General features: G+C 42.7%; 3 protein-coding genes across 21 annotated transcripts in view; 1 reads left to right on the forward strand and 2 right to left on the reverse strand.

Moving 5' to 3' along the window:
* The window catches only part of LOC139534278 (diacylglycerol kinase delta), a 117,249-nt gene extending 112,024 nt beyond the window's left edge, over positions 1–5,225 (forward strand). For 5 of the 6 annotated variants that reach the window (XM_071333309.1, XM_071333313.1, XM_071333311.1 and 2 more), the window contains one exon: positions 2,259–5,225. In XM_071333309.1, the coding sequence (XP_071189410.1) occupies positions 2,259–2,333 (75 nt within the window). In that variant the 3' untranslated portion in view covers positions 2,334–5,225. Of the gene's footprint in view, positions 1–464; positions 673–2,258 lie in introns of all 6 variants that reach the window. The other variant, XR_011666931.1, reaches the window with a different exon arrangement.
* A 153-nt stretch (positions 5,226–5,378) lies between these two features.
* On the reverse strand, positions 5,379–12,479 carry LOC139534279 (cysteine and histidine-rich domain-containing protein 1). The gene is made up of 12 exons (XM_071333314.1): positions 12,003–12,479; positions 11,163–11,212; positions 10,997–11,053; positions 10,666–10,817; positions 10,482–10,585; positions 10,164–10,216; positions 9,071–9,141; positions 7,259–7,361; positions 6,956–7,075; positions 6,641–6,703; positions 6,292–6,433; positions 5,379–6,013 (listed from the first exon to the last, which is right to left on the reverse strand). Exons 1-12 carry the CDS (start codon positions 12,064–12,066, stop codon positions 5,868–5,870), a joined length of 1,125 nt encoding a protein of 374 aa, XP_071189415.1. The 5' UTR covers positions 12,067–12,479; the 3' UTR covers positions 5,379–5,867.
* A 1,249-nt stretch (positions 12,480–13,728) lies between these two features.
* LOC139534864 (phosphatidylinositol-binding clathrin assembly protein) overlaps positions 13,729–24,291 on the reverse strand; it is a 57,149-nt gene continuing 46,586 nt past the window's right edge. For 7 of the 14 annotated variants that reach the window (XM_071334345.1, XM_071334344.1, XM_071334342.1 and 4 more), the window contains 7 exons: positions 22,924–23,082; positions 22,337–22,367; positions 21,342–21,504; positions 20,893–20,916; positions 20,140–20,196; positions 19,853–19,969; positions 13,729–19,585 (listed from right to left, as the gene is read on the reverse strand). In XM_071334345.1, coding sequence (XP_071190446.1) covers positions 19,571–19,585; positions 19,853–19,969; positions 20,140–20,196; positions 20,893–20,916; positions 21,342–21,504; positions 22,337–22,367; positions 22,924–23,082 — 566 coding nt within the window. In that variant the 3' untranslated portion in view covers positions 13,729–19,570. The remainder of the gene's footprint in view (positions 19,586–19,852; positions 19,970–20,139; positions 20,197–20,892; positions 20,917–21,341; positions 21,505–22,336; positions 22,368–22,923; positions 23,083–24,291) is intronic. The other 7 variants (XM_071334351.1, XM_071334350.1, XM_071334343.1 and 4 more) reach the window with 4 other exon arrangements.

The following is a 24,291-nucleotide window of genomic DNA, read 5'->3' on the forward strand; positions in this document are numbered from 1 at the left end:
ATTTTACTGCTGCTGTTTAATTATTTGTTACTTTTATTTTCTATTTTTTACTTAACACTTATTTTTCTTAACTTCTTAAAGCATTGTTGGTTAAGGGCTTGTAAGTAAGCATTTCACTGCGGCGCATGTGACAAATACAATTTGATTCGATTTGAAACACGAGCAATGGACATTAGACCAGTGGAAATCTGTCCTTTGGTCTGATGAGTCCAAATTTGAGATTTTTGGTTCCAACCGCTGTGACTTTGTGAGAGGCAGAGTAGGTAAACGGATGAACTCCGCATGTGTTGTTCCCACCGTGAAGCATGGAGGAGGAAGTTTGATAGTGTGGGGGTGCTTTGCTGGTGACACTGTCTGTTATTTTTTTAGGCACACTTAACCAGCATGGCTACCACAGCATTCTGCAGCGATACGCCATCCCATCTGGTTTGCGCTTAGTTGGACTATCATTTGTTTTTCAACAGGACAATGACCCAACACACCTCCAGGCTGTGTAAGGGCTATTTGACCAAGAAGCAGAGTGATGGAGTGCTGCATCAGATGACCTGGCCTCCACAATCACCTGACCTCAACCCAATTGATATGGTTTGGACCGCAGAGTGAAGGAAAAGCAGCCAACAAGTGCTTAGCATATGTGGGAACTCATTCAAGACTGTTGCAAAAGCATCCCAGGTGAAGCTGGTTGAGAGAAGGCCGAGGTGTGCAGAGCTGTCATCAAGGCAAAGGGTGGCTACTTTGAAGAATCTAAACAATATTTTGATTTGTTAAACACTGTTTGGGTTACTACATGATTCCATATGTGTTATTTCATAGTTTTGATGCCTTCACTATTATTCTACAATGTAGAAAATAGTAAAAAAATTAGAAAAACCCTTGAATGAGTAGGTGTGTCCAAACTTTTGACTGGTACTGTATATACACTACCTTTCAAACGTTTGGCGTCACTTAGAAATGTCCTTGTTTTTGAAAGAAAATGACATTTTTTGTCCATTAAAATAACATCAAATTGATCAGAAATACAGTGTAGACATTGTTAATGTTGTAAATGACTATCGTAGCTGGAAACGGCAGATTTTTTTATGGAATATCTACATAGGCGTACAGAAGCCCATTATCAGCAACCATCACTCCTGTGTTCCAATGGCACGTTGTGTTAGCTAAACCAAGTTTATCATTTTAAAAGGCTAACTGATCATTAGAAAACCCTTTTGCATTTATGTTAGCACAGCTGAAAACGGTTGTTCTGATTAAAGAAGTAATAAAACTGGCCTTCATTAGACTAGTTGAGTATCTGGAGCATCACCATTTGTGGGTTCGATTACAGGCTCAAAATGGCCAGAAACTCGTCAGTCTATTCTTATTCTGAGAAATTAAGGCTATTCCATGTGAGAAATTGCCAAGAAACTGAAGATCTGGTACAACGCCTGTGTACTACTCCCTTCACAGAACAGCGCAAACTGTCTCTAACCAGAATAGAAAGAGGAGTGGGAGGCTCCAGTGCACAACTGAGCAAGAGGACAAGTACATTAGAGTGTCTAGTTTGAGAAACAGATGCCTCACAAGTCCTCACTTGGCAGCTTCATTAAATAGTACAGGCAAACACCAGTCTCAATGTCAACAGTGAAGAGGTGAGTCCGGGATGCTGGCCTTCTAATCAAATCAAAGTTTATTTGTCACGTGCGCCGAATACAACAGGTGTAGACCTTACAGTGAAATGCTTACTTCCAGGCTCTAACCAATAGTGCAAAAACGGTATTAGGTGAACAATAGGTAGGTAAAGATATAAAACAGACGGGCTGGCAAGGTTGGTAGACTTTAGAAAAGCAAGCAATAACTAAATGTACTGAATAAGACTCACATTCCTTTCAATCTTTTACCCAGATTTTAGCCGAGATACAGAGAAGCGTATTTAGTTTTAGATACAGACGGCTCAAGATGTATACTTAGATATGCAGATTTTTTGTTGTTGTTGACATAGCTTAATGATTATGGCTTTAGATTTCAGTTAAAAGCTGTTTCAGGTGTTAAAAAAATGTAGCCCCCCTTCTGGACCACCCCCAACCGTCCTCACATACTTTTTGCACCCTCAGATTTTTAGGGTGCATGACGCCCCTGAAAGCGGCACAAGTTACTTAAGTTGATATAAAGTGATATTAAGTTGATGAAAACTAACGATTTTGAAAAACAGTGAAACATTCATTAACATTGTGTAAAAAGGAGAAACTTTGATTGTCTGTCCATCTCTCTCTCTCCCACAGGATCTTGGGATATTAAAGGTGGGGCATGTGAGACGGATCCTTCAGGCAATTGAGGCACTTAACGAGGAGGCTTAACAAGACACCTGTCACTATGGCAACCGGAGGGGGGATAAATTATTCAACAATTCAATGACCCTCTCCCCATTCAGCTATCACCTCCCCCTTGATTCAATGTTCCCCCATTTTGTAATCAGGGAGTTGTTTTTAACGAGGGGGCGTGGCTTTGCATTGCATCACCGTTTGGTGTGCTTCCAGATAGTCAAAGTGGCCAATCAGAGAAGAGGAAAGAGTTTCTAAGCATATTTTGTTTCCTTGATGACGCAATGTGTTTACGTAGGCGGTGCTGTCCTTTGCATGACGGGAGTGGACATTTTGTTTTTATTCTTAGATATATCCTCTTTTTGGGGTTTAGGCTACCCTTCCTCTTTTCTCTCTTGACTTTCGGGACTTTTTAGTTTCCTCGAGAAATCTGAAGTTTGAGGACATCTTTGTTGGAGGACATCAACAATAGCGAAAAACAAAAAACAATGTAAACAACATCTCAACTTATTCTCATCTGATGAACTGGAGACTTAAAAATGTGAAAAGGTTTTTATTGAAGGGTCATATTGAGGAATGCATGTGGACTGAATATGGTACTAATATATTGGCCTTGCTAAAGTACTTACCATAATATCTGTAATATATGTACTGTAGCATCTAGCATATCTACGGCTAGCTACTACAGTACTTACTGTAACATCTAAGCCACGATGACCTCAATGTGTCCCTGCATGCCTTCCAAGTTGGATGAAGTAGCCCATTGACACTGATCTAAGATCCGTCTAAGGTTTGCATTATCCCTCCTTGTGGTTATGCTTAGGTTTTGAAGAGGGAAAGTTGATCCTACATCTGTGGTTAGGGGTAATTTATACCATCCCTAACCCCTACGCTGGAATATAAATGCAGTGAGATTTTTTAAGTTTTCTGTTGTAGAAATTGAGTAACATTATATTTTGAAGGTCTGGTTATAAACAGCTTATAAACTTGTTAATAGATAGTTCATGTATAGTTTTTTAACTGTTAACCGCTATATCGTTCTATATAATTTATTCATGTATTTATGAATAATAGTTTTGGATGAAAATAATATATATTACAAAGACCAGTATGCCGAATCATATATAGTTAAACCATGAACAAGATATATAAGTTAAGTTGTATCATTAAGTTAAAATAACATGTATTTAATTCATTCAATGCAGAACAAGCTATGTATTAGTCATTTAATAGTTAAGTAATGGTGTTTATTATCAGCCTTCCAGATAAAGTGTTAGCTATGATTGTTCTACTGTACCAATAGCGTGCTTGTCCTGCTGTTATTGCTAGAGGCTTTAGTGATGTACCTGTACATGTGTGCCAAGTTTTAAACGACATATGACGATTGTGTGTGTGTGTGTGTGTGCAAACGACACTGTGTGCGTGTCATTCATTTCAAAGTTTACTGTATCTTGCCTTGCACTTTACAAAGAGAAACTAAAAGAAAAAATGTGTGTGTGCGAGCGACGTGTGCGTGTATGTTGTAAAGTGATCGTTCACTTGTGTTTTTATTGCTATGGAAACGGTCGCTCTCCCTTGTATTTATGACACATCTATACAGAGATCAATGTGTGTTAATAATATGTAACATATAAATATAACCAAACGAATGTTAAAGTATATTATATATACATAATAGATATTAAATGTTTATTCACTTGTCAGGGGTTGTTCTACTGTACATGCTCTCAGGGTGGCAAAATTACAGTAATTTCTTCTAAATTACCAGGTTTCAAGAAATCCCGTTGGAACATTTCCGGATTTTCAGAAGTGAATACGCAGAAAACCCCAAAATTCTGAGGATTTTTGGAAACCCAGAAATTTTGTGAAAGTTTACAGAATTTTTCAACCCTAATGTTCTCACTTTACACATCCTAATCTCATGGAAGACTGGATTCTGAAAAATGTTGCTACACCGTTACTCCAACGCTATGCCAACGATTCCTTAGCTGCTGTTGTTGCGTCTATGGCATGACGCTAGGATATCAGTATTGAAATCTTGTGTGACATAACATATATAGTGGTCAATCGCCAAGGTACTGAGAGGTATGGAGAACAATGCAACAACGACTTAACGATCAAGTCAAGAGGAAACGTTTTGGAAACGTTTTGTTGGACAACATGTAACATGCCACGGTTATGTAACAGTATTTGACGGCAAGTTTTTGTGAACGCACGCCGCAATGCGCAAAGCTGGACTCGATGTTGCACGTTGTTTGTTCAAAGATGTTTAATAATAATAATCTTGTGCTGTTAATTCGTTGTACTGGTTGATCTCTGTAACCAGGCTGAAAGGTCAGCCTTTGGGCCTAAAAATTATTCCTTGAAGTCCTAAGTGTCAAGATGTTGTATATTATACTATTTAATGGTATCAATTGATAAGGAGGATGTTATTGTGATTCAAATCTTGAATGTAATCTTGAATTGTGATCAAATCTTGAATTGTGAATCTTTGAACTCATCATGTATTGAACTTGATTGAGTGTTCCCAAATAGATATACATTATGCTCCATCTCAGAGCCAAACTGTTATTTTGACAGTTTACTCGACATAAATGTTTGTTGCCAATAAGACAGGAATCATGCAGGCTATGATTTTACTGTTTTACTGCATATGATTGATTATCATCAGTGAATTTGGGCCGGATTACAATCAAAGGCGCGTTGTCGAAAAGCGCACTGGACTTGACTTTTAAAGGTAATTTACGCTTGAGCCAATATCAAGCGTGCAGCGCCCTTCGCGACAGTAGGCCTTCGATTGAATTCCGGCCCTAGCCTATTTATTTGTGCTATCCAATTGCCAATCATCCATGTCCCAGAACCCAGAGAGAGAGACAGCATTCACTGGCTGCTAGCAGGAGGCTGAAATAAAGTGTATCCATCGCTGTTGGAGTCGTGTGTGTGTGTGTGTGTGTGTGTGTGTGTGTGTGTGTGTGTGTGTGTGTGTGTGTGTGTGTGTGTGTGTGTGTGTGTGTGTGTGTGTGTGTGTGTGTGTGTGTGTGTGTGTGTGTCCCAAGTGTGACACAATGCACGTTAGACAGATTGAGTTTCTCCTTTGTTTTAGTGAATATCACAGCACAGCAGGCCCATTTAGCATCACAAACAAGTCACGTTCAAACAGGAATTATGTAGAATGGACAGATTGACTTTTCAATACGGTAGGCCTTTCTTATTTAATTGCAATGAAACCAGAGTACGGTGTCCATATTAGGACATTGATTCTGACCCAAATTTGTCTGATAACTGACTTCTGTTGCCTGACAATGGCCTAATATGTACTAGAGGGCAGAAGACAAAAACTAATCTATAACAGGTTGATATTTCTTATTTGTATCTGTGCATACAGTAGAGATCAATACATAAAACAAATTCAAATACAATTTCTTTACATATTAAAAACCAGTAACAATATTACAGCCATACCATGTCCTTAGACTGTAAGGAAAATGGACAATAAAGTATTCTAACACCACTCAATCTCACAGCCAGTCAGAGCATCCTCTTGACGGACAATAGACTCAATAAATCAATTTAACCTTCTAACACGGGCATCGCATCCTCTTCTGGAGGATTCTGGATGATCTGCGGTTTCTCCCACTCCTCGTCTGAATCACTGATGTCATCGTCGTCGATGTCCCTGTCCCACTGACTGGGGTCGTCGGCCTCATCGGTGTAACCTGTAATACAGTGAGCAATACTGTGAACCCAGTCGATGTTTTGATTATGGCAGTGTATAGCCTGGCAGAAAATGAACGGTGTCTAACCCAATGTTAACGTTTATGCCTTTCCCTAACCTTTAACCTAACCTTAACCGAACCCTCGTTCCTAAACTTAATCCTAACCTTAATTTTTTTTGACCCCAATTGCCTAAATGTATTTTTTCATCCTGCCGGTCGAACAAACACTTCCTTATAATCACAAGATAAAACAACATAAAGGGGAATGTTTACAGTACCCATGTCCAGATCCTGGGGTTCTGGTTCTGGTTTGAACTTGGGGTCCTCTAGTTTTCCCCAGGCCACAGCATCTGCCTTACGGAGCGACACTTCTACCTTAGACGAAACCATGTTGACCCCACTGTTGGCTACATCTGCTACCTAGAGTAGAGGAGGAAGAGGGATATGAGGTTAGGGTTACGGTGGGGGTAGTTGTTGGTTGGTGTTTAGAGAGGAGAGAAAGGCGAAAGAGACAGGAAGAGGGAAATAGACAACAGAAACACAAGCGAGAAAGAAAGAGGGAAATAGAGAGGGGGGAAACAATTCAAGAGGTAAAAAAAAAAACACGGGAAAAGCATTGCCCCTCACCCCCCACAGATGGTAGTCCTTATGGAAAATCTTGTTGTCCTCAAACTGGATGTGACAGGTCAGCTACAGGAATAGAGATAGGGACAGGGCGGTAGAGAGAGAGAGAGAGATGTTAATCATCATTAACAACCTTACTCAAAACACCAGCGGGAAAACAATATATGCAAAAGCCAATGTGTGTATATGCCAAAAGTCAATATGCGTGTGTATGTGGTTACCACTGTGCGATTGGCTTTGACAGAGGACAGTTGAGGGTTGACGTTCTTGTATGTCTGCGTTTGTGTGTGTGTGTGTGTGTGTGTAGCCCGTTCTTACCACGGTGCGGTTAGCCTCGACGTAGGACAGTTCAGGGTTGGCGTTCTTGGCATAGATGGTCACGTAGACCTGTGTGGCTGTCTGGTGCCAGTCATGTCTACACGCAACATTTTTATTGTTCTGCACACACAAACATTCAGAGAGAAAGAGAGAGAAAAGGCAATAACCCCAGGGTATACAGTTAACGGTTTACAGCAAAATGTCCAAATGATTTTCATGTAAAAAACAGGCACAATTGGCAACAGAACGAAACCCGGACATTAAGAAAAGGTCAAAAGGAGAGAGAGGAGGGCTAACACTGACCAGTTTTTGGACCCAGCGATGTTTGCCATTGGTACAACCCTTCTGATCCAGAAAAGCATTAAAGTCTATGGTCTTCACACAGCAACAGCTCCAGTACTTATACCTGTAGGGTTAGAATTACAGCACCGTATTATACCTATAGTATTACATTAATATTACATTTCAGATGTTTATAATAAAGCAGCATTAAAGTCTATGGTCTTTACACAGCAACAGCTCTAGTACTTATACACGTAGAAGAGTATATAATAGTATTGTATAATACCTGCTGCATTAATATTGCAGTGCTGTATAATACAGGCATGGATACAGTATATTCTGAAAATATTCAGACCCCTTGACTTTCCACATTTTGTTACTTTACATTATAAAATTTATTAAATTGTTGTTGTTTTTATTCATCAATCTAGACACAATACCCCATAATGACAAAGCAAAAACAGGTTTTTAGATTTTTTTGCGAATGTATTAAATTTAAAATGTAAATATCACATTTACGTAAGTATTCAGACCCTTTACACAGTACTTTGTTGAAGCACCTTTGGCAACGATTACAGCCTCAAGTCTTCTTGGGTATGACACTACAAGCTTCGCACACCTGTATTTGGGGAGTTTCTCCCATTCTTCTCCGCAGATCCTCTCAAGCTCTGTCAGGTTGGATAGGGAGCGCTGCAGCACAGCTATTTTCAGGTCTCTCCAGAGATGTTCGATCGGGTTCAAGTCCGGTCTCTGGCTGGGCCACTCAAGGATATTTGGAGACTTGTCCCGAAGCCACCCCTGCATTGTCTTGGCTGTGTGCTTATTGTCGTTGTCCTGTTGTAAGGTGAACCGTCACCCCAGTCTGTGGTCCTGAGGGCTCTGGAGCAGGTTTTCATCAAGGATCTCTCTGTACTTTGCTCCGTTCATCTTTCCCTCGATCCCGAGTAGTTTCCCAGTTCTTGCCGCTGAATAACATCCCCACAGCAAGAGGCTGCCACCACCATGCTTCACCGTAGGGATGATGCCAGGTTTCCTCCAGACGTGACACTTGGCATTCAGGCCAAAGAGTTCAATCTTGGTTTCATCAGACCAGAGTATCTTGTTTCTCATGGTCTGAGAGTTCTTTAGGTGCCTTTTGGCTTCCGTCTGGCCACTCTACCATAAAGTCCTGATTAATGGAGTGCTGCAGACATGGTTGTCCCTCTGGAAGGTTCTCCCATTTCAAGTGACCAGAGTGACCTTCGGGTTCTTGGTCACCTCCCTGACCAAGGCCATTCTCCCCCGATTGCTCAGTTTGGCCGGGCGACCAGCTTTAGTAAGAGTCTTGGTGGTTTCAAACTTCTTCCATTTAAGAATGATGGAGGCCACTGTGTTCTTGGGGACCTTCAATGCTGCAGAAATGTTTGGGTACCCTTCCCCAGAGCTGTGCCGCGACACAATCCTGTCTCGGAGTTCTACGGACAATTCCTTCGACCTCATGGCTTGGTTTTTGCTCTGGCATGCACTGTCAACTGTGGGACCTTATATAGACAGGTGTGTGCCTTTCCAAATCATGTCCAATCAATTGAATTTACCACAGGTGGACTCCAATCAAAATGTAGAAACATCAAGGATGATCAATGGAAACAGGTTGTACCTGAGCTCAATTTTGAGTCTCATAGCAAAGGATCTGAACACCTTTAAATTTTAATATATTTGCAAACATTTCTAAAAACCTGTTTTCGCTTTGTCATTATGGGTTATTGTGTGTAGATGGATGAGGAACAAGTATTTCTTTCATCCATTTTAAAATAAGGCTGCAACAAAATGTGGATAATACAGTCCTTGTCTTACCCCTCGTGAAAGACAGGTGCTCCAGGGTGGTGTGTACAGGTCTCTCCGTTGGTCTCTGGGCCCTGGTATTGCTGTCAACAACAACAAACAACAATTAGCTACTGAATTCTCCTCAGGTAGGGGGATAACTAACATGCTAACAACACTTTTAAGATTACATTTTTCTAATGAGAAAGTTGGGACAGAGGTTTCTGCATTGTGATGCATTTACATGATACTACATTATATGGCAGCCATGTTAGCTACCCATTAACATTTAAATAACGATATGCAACTGAATGTCTAGAATTGGAACAATATTCAACATTCGTAAAGTCGACCCAACTCTCTAGAATATAAGGCTCTGGTACAAACTGTCGAATTACGGGAAAGAGTTAACACTGTCTGGAGACAGGCTGTTACCCTGCATCAGCAGAAGGCAACAGATTCATTATCTACAAAGACAGGAGTTACTGCACCTCAAATGTTTTACTCCCTTCTCTGTGAAACACACACTCACATACATACACACAAGCGCGCGCACACACAGACAGAAACACACGCGCACACACAGACAGAAACACACACGCACAAAGACACGCATACACAGACAAAAACACAAAAGAAACACCTGGCCTCCCGAGTGGCCAGCGGTCTAAGGCGCCACTGCGGTCTAAGGCGTCACTACAGATCCGGGTTCGATCCCGGACTGTGTTGCAGCCAGCCGTGACCGGGAGACCCATGAGGCGGCGCACAATTTGCCCAGTGTGGTCCGGGTTAGGGGAGGGTTTGGCCGGCTGGGATGTCCTTGTCCCATCGCTTTCTAGCGACTCCTTGTGGCGGCCGGGCACATGCATGCTGACTTCGGTTGCCAGCTGCACGGTGTTTCCTGGTGCGGCTAGCTTCCGGGTTAAGCAAGCAGTGTGTCAAGAAGCAGTGCGGCTTGGCGGGGTCGTGTTTCGGGGGACGCATGGCTCTCGACTTTCGCCTCTCCCGAGTCCGTATGGGAGTTGCAGCGATGGGACAAGACTGTAACTACCAATTGGATATCACTGAAATTGGGGAGAATTTTTTTAAATAAAAGCACTAATAAAAAATGAATAGAAACACCTACTGTTTTGCATCCTGTGTTCTTGCATCGTGTTCCCTGCATGACAACTGCACTCTCTGTGAGGGCGAGAGAGAGAGAGAAATAAAGAGAGGAAGAGAAATAGGGAGGGTCAGAAGGACAGGGGAGGTTAAACTACCTGCTGAAATCTTACGCTGCAAAACTAACAAAGTAGTTTCAAAATAATATCATATCTCATCAGAGAAGTATTGGTATTAGTCAACAGAAGCATTGAAATGCCCTGCTGTTATATAGAAACCAACGATTTGAACAACAAGGGGAAACCGAACAGAGAAGGTATGTGAGGGATACACACACACACACCTTTCTTTTTTAGTTCTGCCTTGCTGCTGATTTCCATCTTCTCCAGAACCTGAGTCAGAGAGGCAGACACCTTCAGCTTCAGTTTGGTCTTCTCCTCATCTGAACTGTAAAGGACAATAAATACATAAATCATTTAAATGAATAAATAAACACCTAATCAGCCAATTGAGCAAGCTGACCCTACCTGGGTCTCTCTTTCTGCAGTGCCTCAGCTGATTTGGGCCCCTGGTAAATTATCTCCTCTCTGTTGTTTCTCACGCCGTTCTTGTCTGATATCACTGTTGGCTGCATAGGCTCCTGGGGCTTTTCGTTACTATGACGCCCCTGGGTGCAGCCCTACAATAGAAAAGTCCGATAGAAAAGTAATGTCAGGATACTGCGTACAGAGTACCCTGACAGCGAACTACTGCATATACTTGATCAGTACTGTTCCCTGAGCTAATGCCCATATGCTTCAGCTCAGTGGGTTAAAACAGTCTTGAGCTCAAACCCAGTTGGTCCCACATTGTCCTTACCTTGATAGAAAGGAATTCAGAGAAGTCTGTGGTTCTCTTCCTACAACAAGACCAACCCTGGACACACACACACACGTTGTTTTTCAATTTGATCAAGTACTGTGAGGATCGTTTCATATTTATTGATTCTCATCTGTAAGTTTTTCAAATGTTTTTATTTATATACCTTCAGAGCATCGTGGAAGATGGGAACACCTGGGTGATGAAGACAGGCTTCTAGAGGGCGAGAAACAACAAAAGGTACTTGTTGGCACTGGCATTTGTCAGACACAAACGTTGTAACTTGTCACAGACAAGCAGGCACACACATACACAATCAGCCGGGTCTCCCAGACAGCTGTCATAGAGTTCTGGTCATAAGAGGGAGGGGGTTGGGCCCATATAAGGCATTAACTAACCTAACAGTTGCTATGAAGAGGAGACCTCTACTCGGTGACTTAAATACGTGGAAAATTATATCGGCGCATGCGTTCACTCAGTGTCTCTCTCTCTCATATGCACATCTGTCACACCCGCACAACAATTGCAGACACATGCCTACAATACAATCTCACAATCCAGAATCTCTCCATGATATGCCAATGTGTGGATGACTATGCCGGTTTTCTGGACACAAAGATTCTTCATTGAAAATGTGTTTTAGTCTATTAGTATGGGATCAATCTTTGTCTGCAAAACTGGCCCTTTCAGTTCTGATAAAGACACCTGTCAATTCCCACCTCTTTCCCAAAGGGGTCTGTCAGACTATCAAAATCTATGCTATTACACATGAACGACTGCCATAATACACATTATCCCCTCTACATTTGGCCATTCAAAAACAGTATTAGTACACTGAAAACTCAAATACCTTGCAATATTTGCAACATGCATTTACTCCAAATAATATGATTCCTTACTAATAACTGTCATAGTCTACAGTGCATGCAATCCAACCTGTGTACTATCGCAGTATAACAGTGACTAATAAACCGCGTGTTTGAGTTGAAGTAGTAAGTGGTTTTACCGTCTTTGTTCTTGTCAGCGTCAAACTTCTCTCCACAGCCTTTGTTGTAGCAAAGAAGAGCCATATTGGCCTAGTATTTCGTTTGTCCTCCCGTAACTCTTCCACCTAACTTTTCCTTTCGCTAACCCGGTCTTCTTTTTCCTCTTCGAGGGGCTTCGAAATTTTAATCCCACCCAGTCTTCCAGAACGTTCTCCCGGATAGAAGAGAAGAAGCGAGGGAATGAGAGAAAGAACGAGAGAGATCCAGGGGGACTAAGAGAGGAAAGAGAGGGGGTCTCTGCTTGGCCTGGCTGAATGAATGATAAAAATAGCCACCAGTCATCCCCTCTCTCTCTTCAGCTGTCAGTCCTTATCTAGTAGTGGCTTGACATTCCTCTCTCCTGTCCTGGCCTGGCTGTCTGTGTGTGTACTGCACTAAGCACACGTGTAGGTGTGTCCTGGCAACCTAAGAAAGGGTCTCCCAAAGGGGTGCACATTTTGTTTTTTGCCCTAGCACTACACAGCTGATTCAAATAATCATCAAGCTTTGATCATTTGAATCTGCTGTGTAGTGTTCGGGCAAAAACCAAAACGTGCACCTTTTGGGGTCCCGAGGACAAAGTTTGGGAAACGCTCGGCTAAAACCTGTCAGAATAAGCCGCTTACCATGCTGCAAACCGTATACTCGAGAGCAATCGAGAGCATCCTGTCGGGCTGTATCACCGCCTGGTACGGCAACTGCTCCGCCCACAACCGTAAGGCTCTCCAGAGGGTAGTGAGGTCTGCAGAACGCACCACCGGGGGCAAACTACCTGCCCTCCAGGACACCTACACCACCCGATGTCACAGGAAGGCCATAAAGATCATCAAGGACAACAACCACCCAAGCCACTGCCTGTTCACCCCGCTATCATCCAGAAGGCGAGGTCAGTACAGGTGCATCAAAGCAGGGACCGAGAGACTGAAAAACAGCTTCTATCTCAAGGCCATCAGACTGTTAAACAGCCACCACTAACATTTAGCGGCCGCTGCCAACATACTGACTCAACTCCAGCCACTTTAAAAATGGGAATTGATGGAAATTATGTAAAAATGTACCACTAGCCACTTTAAACAATGCCACTTAATATAATGTTTACATACCCTACATTACCCATCTCATATGTATATACTGTACTCTATATCATCTACTGCATCTTGCCATCTTTATGTAACACATGTACCACTAGCCACTTTAAACTATGCCACTTTATGTTTACATACCCTACAGTACTCATCTCATATGTATATACCGTACTCTATACCATCTACTGCATCTTGCCATGCCGTTCTGTACCACCACTCATTCATATATCTTTATGTACATATTCTTTATCCCTTTACACTTGTGTGTGTGTATAAGGTAGTAGTTGTGGAATTGTTAGGTTAGATTACTTGTTGGTTATTACTGCATTGTCGGAACTAGAAGCACAAGCATTTCACTACACTAGCATTAACATCTGCTAACCATGTGTATGTGACTAATAAAATTTGATTTGATTTTGATTTGATTTGATTTGATACTCTAACGGGTCCCATGTGGCTCAGTTGTAAGAGCATGGTGCTTGCAACGCAAGGGTTGTGGGTTCCAGTCACTTTGAATAAGAGCGTCAACAAATTTAGGTGGAGAATGTTTTCAGCAGCAAGCCTTACACTCAGCGCAGACACTCCACACTCAAACAAAATAATCATTAAAATCACAAAATGCTTTAGGAATGGAAAATGACTTTATTTCTTCCAAAAAAATATCAAAATAAACACAGTAAGTAAAATAAAAGCCAATGATTTTTGTAACGTTCGTTTTGTATTATTTCCATGCTTAATAAAATCCTAATATTTCTGCATAAATAAATAAAAATGTACAAAGAGGGGGAAGAACAAGAAGAATAATCAGAGACAAAGGTGTGATTCTCTGAATCATTTGGCATCCTTGACAATCAATGACATCCATTGACGATCCATTGGTGACCTGTAGATATGCAGCCAATCCCCTTCTTCATACGTTTAAATCACCCATTGGGTATTATTATATATCTATATACTGTATAATGCAAATATCAAATAGCTCTCATGTTCAGAAAAATAATAATACAAAGACAAAAATAACATGACTGATGTGTGTGTATGGATGTGTCTCAAATGACACCATGGCTGCGTTTACACAGGCAGCCAAAATCAATAATTGGTCTTTTACCAATAATTGGGCAAAACGCAGCCCATATTCCCTGTATAGTACAATACAGGGATTGGGATGCATGTGTTTGCGTGTTTCTATTTACATTGTTATCACCAGTTCAGCTATCAGAAGGGTAGTTGTTTCCAAAAATACATGTAGGGGAAAAAATGTGCACAAGATCATTGAACAAACACTGACTGAAAATGAGCAAATGCATCAGTTTATAACAGATAAACTGATGCATTTTATGGAGAGATTTATCCAAATGTATCCGTTTATAACCCCAAAAAGCCATTCCTCTCTTTCCCTGTTCCTTTCTCATTTCAGGTTGATGACATCTTCAACTACTGTTATTACAGGGACTCGCCACCAGAGGGTACTACACTTGCAGATATGATCAAAAAGACCCATTTCAATAAAGGGAAAAAGTAACGTGGCATCTTTGGAAAAGTAAAAGGGTTTGGCTACACCCCCAGACCACGTCCTTCAATGCGTTGAGGACAGAGGACGCAAGGAGTCAAGGAAAGACTATTGAGATTCACCCTAGAGCTATGGTTAGGGGTGTCTGTCCTTGCAGCATGTAATCAGAAACACAACCATGACAACCCGGACACTTGAACAAGTTTTAACAGACAGTAAATCAGATCATGCTTTTAAGGGGAGCTGTAGAAAGAACACAACATCATCACGACCATGCACAGGGGAAGAAAAGCCTACCATAAACAGACCATCAGCGTGATTTGACATTGTTGGCATTCGCTCTGGGAGCTAACGCTCTTCTGGTCTTAGGAGACGAGAGAAAGACACTTAAGATTATTGAGACGCACCCCCTAAGATTATAATAGGACAATCAACATTGTAGTCTCCACACTGTCTCTCTCCTCTGCTATTCTTCCACTATTTTGAAACCAGTTCAAAGACACACAAAACACAGGCAGGCCGGATACCATGCAGAACAACAATCTAGTTTAAAAATGACACAAAGAGAGAGAAATGAAACTACTGAAGAACCAGAGAACATAAGACATGATAAATTCAAGAGAAAAAGAAAAAGCTGTGCTCATCAACTTCAGTGCCAAACAAGGATTGTGTGCCAAATGGCATTATTCCCTATATAGTGCACTACTTTTGACCAGAGGCCTAGATAGGGAATAGGGTTCCATTGCGATAGACAAATATAGTTGTCCCTAGACACTGATCTAAGGTCAGTTTTCCATTTCTCCCCCAAGTGTTTGCTGATCCTAGATCTGTATTTTAGAGCAACTTCTACCCAGAGCTTCCTACCCTCCTGAGTAAGGGATTATCACAGTATGAGGAGCCCAGAGAAGGGTTTCTGTGTTTAATATATATCCACATAAGGTTGGAATAATAGTGTGATATTGTGAAAATTATGATAATGCCCTTTTAGTGTTAAAGATGTTTGAAAAGACCGTCAAATCTCAGCCTGTTTTGGTGGGATGGCTTTTTGGCTTGCTTGGTGACATCACCAGGCGGTAAATTTAATAGACCAATAAGAGCGTTCCAAACCTACAGCTAGTTTTCCCCTCCCCACTCAGACCACTCCCTGACAATCCTAACAAAATTCTTGCTTGAGAAACTGCTATTTTTGCTTATTTCTGACCATTTTAATTGAAAACAATCAAAAGGTACGTACTTTTTTTTTTTTTTTTTTTTTTTTTTTTAATTTTCTCCCCTTTTCTCCCCAATTTTCGTGGTATCCAATCGCTAGTAATTACTATCTTGTCTCATCGCTACAACTCCCGTACGGGCTCGGGAGAGACGAAGGTCGAAAGTCATGCGTCCTCCGAAGCACAACCCAACCAAGCCGCACTGCTTCTTAACACAGCGCGCCTCCAACCCGGAAGCCAGCCGCACCAATGTGTCGGAGGAAACACCGTGCACCCGCCCCCCTCAGTTAGCGCGCACTGCGCCCGGCCCGCCACAGGAGTCGCTGGAGCGCGATGAGACAAGGATATCCCTACCGGCCAAACCCTCCCTAACCCGGACGACGCTAAGCCAATTGTGCGTCGCCCCACGGACCTCCCGGTCGCGGCCGGCTGCGACAGAGCCTGGGCGCGAACCCAGACTCTGGTGGCGCAGCATAGCACTGCGATGCAGTGCTCTAGACCACTGCGCCACCCGGGAGGCCAAGGTACGTACTTTTTAACTAGAAATGATTTGATATAGAGACGAAAACGTCTGCATTGGACCTTTAACTTCCAAACGACCACCACTGGTTCTCAACCCCCTTTTACACAGGTACTACTATAGCGAGGCAATCCTTCCTACAGACAAAGACTAGTGCCACCAGAACCCTCAAATACTTCCAAGACTACAGACTTAATTCTTCACTGAGAGTATACCTCCCCCTTAGCCATTGTGGATAGTTCGGTTTCACCGACAAGACATAAAATGCATATGATCCAATCAGAGACAGTTTAAGTTTAAAGATGGCGTACACGCCCACTCACAGCATGATTAAGTGAAGGCCTATGACAGAGTCCAGTGAAGAAACAGGAAGTTAGAAGACAAAGGGGATTGTAAAGCATCATCTACAAAAGCAGAAGCAAGAAGAATCTAGAGCTATACATACTGGACAGCGAAAAGACTCCAAGAGGAGATTCTATCTAGATATAGCTCTACTAGACAATGAAACAAGGTCAGAAGGGGAATGAATCTAAAGTGATCCTGGAGACAATTCTTTAAATATATCTAATAGACCAGGGGTGTCAAACTCATTCCATGGAGGGCCGAGTGTCTGCACTCGGCCCTCCATGGAATGAGTTTTTTTTTCCTTTCAATTAAGACCTAGACAACCAGGTGAGGGGAGTTACTAATTCATGACTTTAAATCACCAATCAAGTACAAGGGTGGAGCGAAAACTCGCAAACACTCACCCCGTGGAATGAGTTCGACACATATACTTGACAGAAAAGAAAAACCAAGAGAAGCTAAAGCTATACATACTAGACAGTGACAAGAGGCTAAGAGGGGAATTTAGAGCTAGGTCTACTAGACAGTGACGATCCACCAAGATAATCTTGAAGACAATGGCAATTGGCAAGTCACTAAGAGGTGAATATAGAGCTATATGTACTAGATCAAAGAGCAGCAAAGATGCTAAGATAGGGTTCTAGAGTGCTAGGTCTACTAGAAAGTGAAAAGGATCAGAGTTTGACGCTCCGCAGTACTCAACTCACTGGTGATGTGGACCGAGAAAGGGGGAAGGGTTCGTCTTAGGGATCTGCATGTGCATTCAAACCACAAGCACTCCGCTGCACCTGCAAATCTGTGTACGTGAGCAATACACTTTGATTTGATCCATTCATTTATGACCAACTCTCCTTTCTTCAGGTTCTGAATGAGGTCATATCAGTGCAACATTTCAGCTTGTTCATCAAAAATAATAAATGACATTTATATATGTGCACATAACATAACTAGGGGGCATAACTCACTATTGGCTTCAGCGTCAAGATATAGGAAGTACACCGAAAACAGTCCTCAATGAGAAACGCATGGCATATATAAACACACCAATGTGTGTTATACAGGGGAATTAGACAGCGAAAAGTATGGCAACTGTGACCCTATACCTGTTTTGACCTTTGGCACCAACAGTTCAGTTACATTGACATCCTTTTATAAAGCCTATGGGACCAAGAGTATGCTCAAACCAGTATTGGGTTGTCCATTTCAACTCCATGTCCCCCAAATATTTAACAAAGTAACCCTTGGCAATTAAGTTTCATGCAGCGCTAACCAGTACCAAACTTATTGGCACATATATTTGTTCAAAATAAAAACATGAAACAGTTCTGTTGAGTCGTCAACAGTTTGACAATATCCTTCCTTTGACACAAAAAGTTACTTTGACATCCTTTCATTTGACCCATCTTGACAGTTGGGAAGAAAATGACTGCATATGGCTTCAGCAACAATAGGACACCATCGAGAGCAATGGACATTATGATAGAGGAAACACAAATTGTGACATCAACCGTCAGAATGATTTCAGAATAGGACCACACATTGTTTCCGCAGGATGGAGGTGTGTGTCTGCACGTTAATGCGCGTGGGTGTGCGTGTAATTTAGTGTGCGTGCGAATCCGTCAACATTTAAAGACACACTGAGGATGAATTAGAAACTGTTTTTACAAGAAACACAAATAAAGTAGAGGGAGGGATTAAAAACATTTTACAACAGTTCTCTAGTGGCTCTCCATGGACAAATAGACATAAGAAGCGGTTGAGGGTTAGGCTGGTGGTAGGATGATGGTGGTTGTGAGGATGAGTGTAGAGGGCTATCCTTAATGTTTTATACTCAGTCTGATTGCACGTGGTGAAGGCTTCTCCGTGTCTGAAACAGCTCCCTTGGGTAACACACAGCGTAAGTGCTTTTCTTCGCTACCTAACAGTCAAGGATGGCAAGCGAGCAGGGACAAACGGTACTGTGCGACTTTGGTTCCACCGGTTTGGTCGATATCAGTAACGGTGAGAAAGTTGGAGAATAAAAATAAAGATTTCTAGAAACCGCTCCAATTGGTGACCTGTCGTCTAAGAAAGAAGGTAGAGACCAGCTCACAAAGAAATGGTTTATTAACGGCGTGCGCGCGCACACAAGTGCTTCGAGATTTAAAAAAAACTGAATCCAAACACCTACGTCTTCCTACCTGTGTGGCTGCAACCAAAGAGGGTGGATGCAACTTTAACCTACAGATCTATTTCAATCCAAACCTGTCTTTTCTGCCTATGTCTAGATCGCCTCTTCTCCATCCCTCTTTTACACTGTGTGACAAATTGCTCAATATCAGCTTAGTAGCAACATACATACAGTCCCAGTAACCGTAACAGAGCCTAGGCTACCTATGTACACCAACGACCAGAGAACGTAACAGAAGACAAACTAACCATACAAAGAGACTTCATAATGTATACACTGGTCCTAAGTGCAATAAACTTAAGACATCTAACCCCTGACCCCTTCACTCTGTCGACTGAAAACGACCTACACTTTCAAGTTTTAGGTAGTTTTAAACCCAGTAATGGGCTTTGGGGGTTTATTTCTTTAATATACACTATTTATCATTTTTTCAGGAGGGGTGGCTGTTTCAGACAGAGAGTTGCGCCTTTATTATGACATATCCCCTCCTCCGTGCTCTAGCCTTCCACCCTTCTCATCTCCCGGGTTGATCCTCCCTTTCTTTTTCTTCTCTCTTCCTCTCTTATATTTGGTGTTGGTTGGTTTTCCTTCTGTCTGTCCTTTCACCTGTCTGTCATTCCTTCGTTCGTTCATTCGGTCATTTAGTCTTCGGTGGTTCGCTCGGTGTGTGTTTTTGCCATCGCTTTCGGCACTCTGATCCCCCCCATGAGATTACATGAACTGCATCTGAAAGAGAGACAGTCAGAAATAAAGACAGACTACAGGGTTTAACACAAAGAAGACTCGTCAAAGAGGAAGTAAAGGCCGGGCAGGGTAGGCATTTGGGTTGTACCTGAACTATATGGAAGGGGGCCAATCTGAACTAAAGGGTTTGGGGGGAGGGTTTCCTTGGGCTTTAGGGATGGTGACGGAGGGTTGTGGGGTTTAAAGGGGTAATAGGGATGTGGTATTATGGTGTAAGGTGTTAGGGCTGTAGAAATGGTGAGTGGTTACCTGGGCTCCAGGCATGGGGGCGAAGGGATTTGTGGGTCTGAGTACAGGCTGGTTGTACATCATGGGCTGGGGGGCCATCAACTGTACACCCCCCATCTGACCCATTTGAGGAGGGACCTGAGAGAGGGAGAAACATTTTTCCAGTACTCAAGTATGTCGTCTCTTTGTTGGTTACACTTCTTTTTTTTGACTGCTAGACCACGGTAATTCTCCTAGCACAATACATCTAGGTTATACACGTGATGTTGAATGTGTCATGTTGCGTGTGAGCACTGAGCAGTACTGACCATTCCATACATAGGCACTTGCGGCGTCGTCATTGGGAATGTCATAGGAGCTGGAGCCTGTTAGAGAGAGACCTGATTAGCAACTCAAAAATAGTGCAGCGGAGAGGCTAAAAGGGGAGTCTATACAGCAAAGGAGGTACAGGTGCTCATGGACACCATCACATTCACAACTACAGATAAACACAGGTAAAACAACATGTGTGGAAGTGAGGTTGTAAAAATCGAATTGACTACAGCAGTGTTCCTTTAAATTACTGCACTAGGCTAATTTGTTATCAGTTAAGCACCTAATGAGAACAGTAGCATGCCTCTCCCTGGTAGAAATAAACACTAGTCTCTAAAAGCAGGTGGCAGTAGGGTGAGGAAATCATTTCAACTACGAGTACAGGGAGGAGGGAAAAAACCCTCTTATCTTTAAAAACAAAACAACAAGTAGGGGAGGAATGCAGGAGGGAGGGAGAGATCGCACTGAGCTGATACTGACCCGGTGTGTACACTCCCCCTCATGGATTCAAAACAAATGGACCTATGTAAGAAATATGGTGGAAACTTCCTTCAGCCACGCTTGCCCCAATCAAATGCTATGAAATGCATGAGGAGGAGTGAGTACACTTCACAATGAGTGTACACTACTGGGTAGAGAATCGTAATAAAGACCAGAAGTCGCTCCAAACAGACTAGATAGGCACTGGGTGAAAAGTAGTGCACGATATAGAGAATAGGCTGCCATTTGGGACATACCCTACTACTTACATAACTGGCATAGAACATCCCATTCTGCATGGCAAGGACGCACAAAGTGAGTGAGAGTGAGTGAGTGAGTGAGTGAGTGAGTGAGTGAGTGAGTGAGTGAGTGAGTGAGTGAGTGAGTGAGTGAGTGAGTGAGAGAGAGAGAGAGAGGAGAGACAATGAGGAAGGTGAATTAAACGCAGCAGAAACAGGACGAGAGGAATGAGGATGACAACGCAAAGAACAGAAGAGAATTACAGCGAAGAGAACGAGACAGAAAGAGACAGAGGGGAGGAAGAGAAGAAGCCAGGGGTTAGTGACAGATTTCCACAGTCAGACAGTATTGTGGAAGAGATCGGGACGACAATCATCCATTGGCAAGCTCAGCACTCAGTCTTGACTAGCGCATATCTATTGCACCTGGACATAATCTCTAAACAGGTTACATAATACACACACACACTACCACTCACCATGTGTTGTACAGGCATGGGTGCAGGGGCCATGGGAGCGGGGTTCCAGGCCGTGGTGCTAGTCATGGTCTTGCTCTGCCAGTTGTGTCCACCGGTTAGCTTCTTCTCTCCAGGCTGACTCCACTGCATGTCTGGCCTGAACACCGGAGCACACAGCGACAAAATGCACCGCGCAAAAACACCACACTCGTTAATCAACTGTTACCATGGATATTATGCAGGTGTGGACGTGTTTGACTCTACTTGTGAGGACTTCTGGTCCCCACACGAACAGTAAACAAACAAGATTTGACCAACTTGGGACATTGTTAGTCCCCACAAGGTCAATGCTATTTCTAAATGGGTTTAGGGTTAGAATTAGGTTTAGGGAAAACAGGATTTTGAATGGGACTGAATTGTGTGGCCCCACAAAGTTAGTTATACAAGCCTGCATGTGTTTTTGAAAAGCGTGTTAAAAATCAAATATATTATTACAATATTGTAGCTCGAGCTCTTCACTAGGTCTCAATGTGTGTCTTGTTACAGGTCAAATCCTGCAGATTTGAATGATGCAGTCAAGTTATTTTAGTTTAAATTTCTTTTTCAACAGATTTGAGCAGCACAGAAGCTTTTCAGCGTTGGCTAGGCTTTGAGTCGGCTCGCCCTAGTACAGTAGAGTGGGATGGCAGTCCGCCATAAAGTCTATCGTCTAGGGAAAACCCTGCAGTCAGTCTGTTCCATTGTTGATTGTTTATACAACACATTGTTTTGTCATTAAAAACACTAGTATAACTTCCATTCACTAGATACTTATTCAAGTTTATTTTAGTTTCTCATGTCTTGAAGTAGACTGTTTTGAGCAGGGGCTGCCTGGGACTGGAGAACTGTAGGATGCCAGCCCGCCAAAGCCTTCTATTGTCTAGGGAAAATGCTGAAGTAGTCTGGCACTACATCACTTCCCAACTCAGAGAGACACACACACGCATGCAGACACACATCACAACTCCTACACTTACTTCTTGGCTGGGGCTCCTCCGAACTGCAGATCTGAGGACGAGAGAAAGCGAGGGATGGTGAGACAGAAAGAGGAGAGCAAGAGAAAGCAAGGGAACAAGGAAGTGAGTATGAGAAAGATGAGAGCAAAAGCATCAGAGGGTTTGAAAAAAAGTGAGCGAGTCTATCTAAAAGACAGTGAGACAGGCAAACAGAAAGAGAGAGCCGGCCAGCCCTGGGAAGGTAGTGCAGGCTGCTAAACATACAGTAGACAGACCAGTGCCTCCCTACTGGGTTCCCCTCTCTCTGTGTGTCCTCTACCTTCCCGCCAATGGCTCTCAGGCAAGAGCTCTGGCAGATAGGCCATCCGCTACCATTAGCCTGGCCCAACTGTTTCTATTGACAACTCTACCACTGGCAGAGACATTCACTAGAGGACAAGACCAAGGGGGAGAGAAGAGGGAGGGAGAAAAGAGAGTCACATGAGGAGTAAGGAGAATGCACAAAGCGAAAGAAACTGAAACTTATGGAGGCAGAGGGGAGAAAGAGGCAGAAACAGACAGATGTGAGGATACAAAAGAACAATGTATGTTGTCTATACAGTACTCACTGCCAACGAGGTTGGCAAGGGATGAGTCAAGGTCATTGGCCAGCAGCTTGCCTCCTGGGTGCCCTGGATGGGGATGACCAGGGTGGTGCAGGGCCATGGGAGGAGCCTGGTTGTGGCTGGGCACTGTGGGCTTCAGCAGGTCCCCTAGAGCGTCAAACCCTGGAGGATAGATACACAGGGAGACAGATTTAATTACATTATACATACACAGAGATTAGACAAACACAAAGCATAGGCAAGTATCACACACAGATGGGATATGAGGTTAAAAGAAAAGCAGCGCACATGCAGGAAAGATTTGACTCAAGCAAGAGAAAAAAGAGGACTTGGGAGGCAAGATCAGGCTGTGGGATCACAAACCATCTGCTCAGTATCATGACATGTATAGAAAATAAAGGATGTGTTCCCTTTTATTTCTACGCTCAGGGCTCAGTAGCTGTCCCGTCTATACACCATATTTCTAGGCTGAGCAGCAGTATGTGTGTTGTGCTGGATTTACATTGCCTTCAGGAAGATTTCATATCCCTTCACATAATTCAATTTTGTTTGCTTTACAGCCTGAACTCAAAATGGATTAAATAGATTTTTTCCCCCTCACCCATTTACACATATAGCCAATAACGACAAAGTAAAACATGTTTGACATTTTTGCAGTATTCACACCCGAGTCAATACTTTGTAGAAGCATCTTTGGCTGCGATTACAGCTTTGAGTCGTCTTGGGTATGTCTGTATAAGCTCTGCACATCTGGATTTGTGGATTTCCTCCCATTCTTCCTTACAGATTACCTCAAGCTCTGTTAAATTAGATGGGGAGCAATCTAAGTATTTCCACAGATTATCAATGGGATTCAAGTCTGGGCTTTGGCTGGGCCACTCAAGGACTTTCACATTCTTGTTCTGAAGCCATTTCAGCATTGCTTTGGCTGTATGCTTGGGGTCATTGTCCTGTTGGAAAGTAAATCTTCACCCTAGTCTAAGGTCATTAGCACTGAAGCAGGTTCTTATCAAGGACTTGGCTATATTTGGTTACATTCATTGTTCTCTCTATCCATACCAGTCTCTGCCACTGAAAAGCATCCCCATAGCATGATGCTGCCACGCCCATGCTTGACGGTAGGGATTAGAGGCCGACCGATTAATTGGAATGGCCGATTAATTAGGGCCGATTTCACAACAATCGGAAATCGCTATTTTTGGACACCGTTTTTTTTTTAAACATTTTTATTTAACTAGGCAAGTCAGTTAAGAACACATTCTTATTTTCAATGACGGCCTAGGAACGGTGGATTAACTGTCTTGTTCAGGGGCAGAACGACAGATTTTTACCTTGTCAGCTCAGGGATTCAATCTTGCAACCTTACGGTTA

This window comes from Salvelinus alpinus, chromosome 11, assembly GCF_045679555.1.
Source record: "Salvelinus alpinus chromosome 11, SLU_Salpinus.1, whole genome shotgun sequence".
Taxonomy (NCBI): domain Eukaryota; kingdom Metazoa; phylum Chordata; class Actinopteri; order Salmoniformes; family Salmonidae; genus Salvelinus; species Salvelinus alpinus.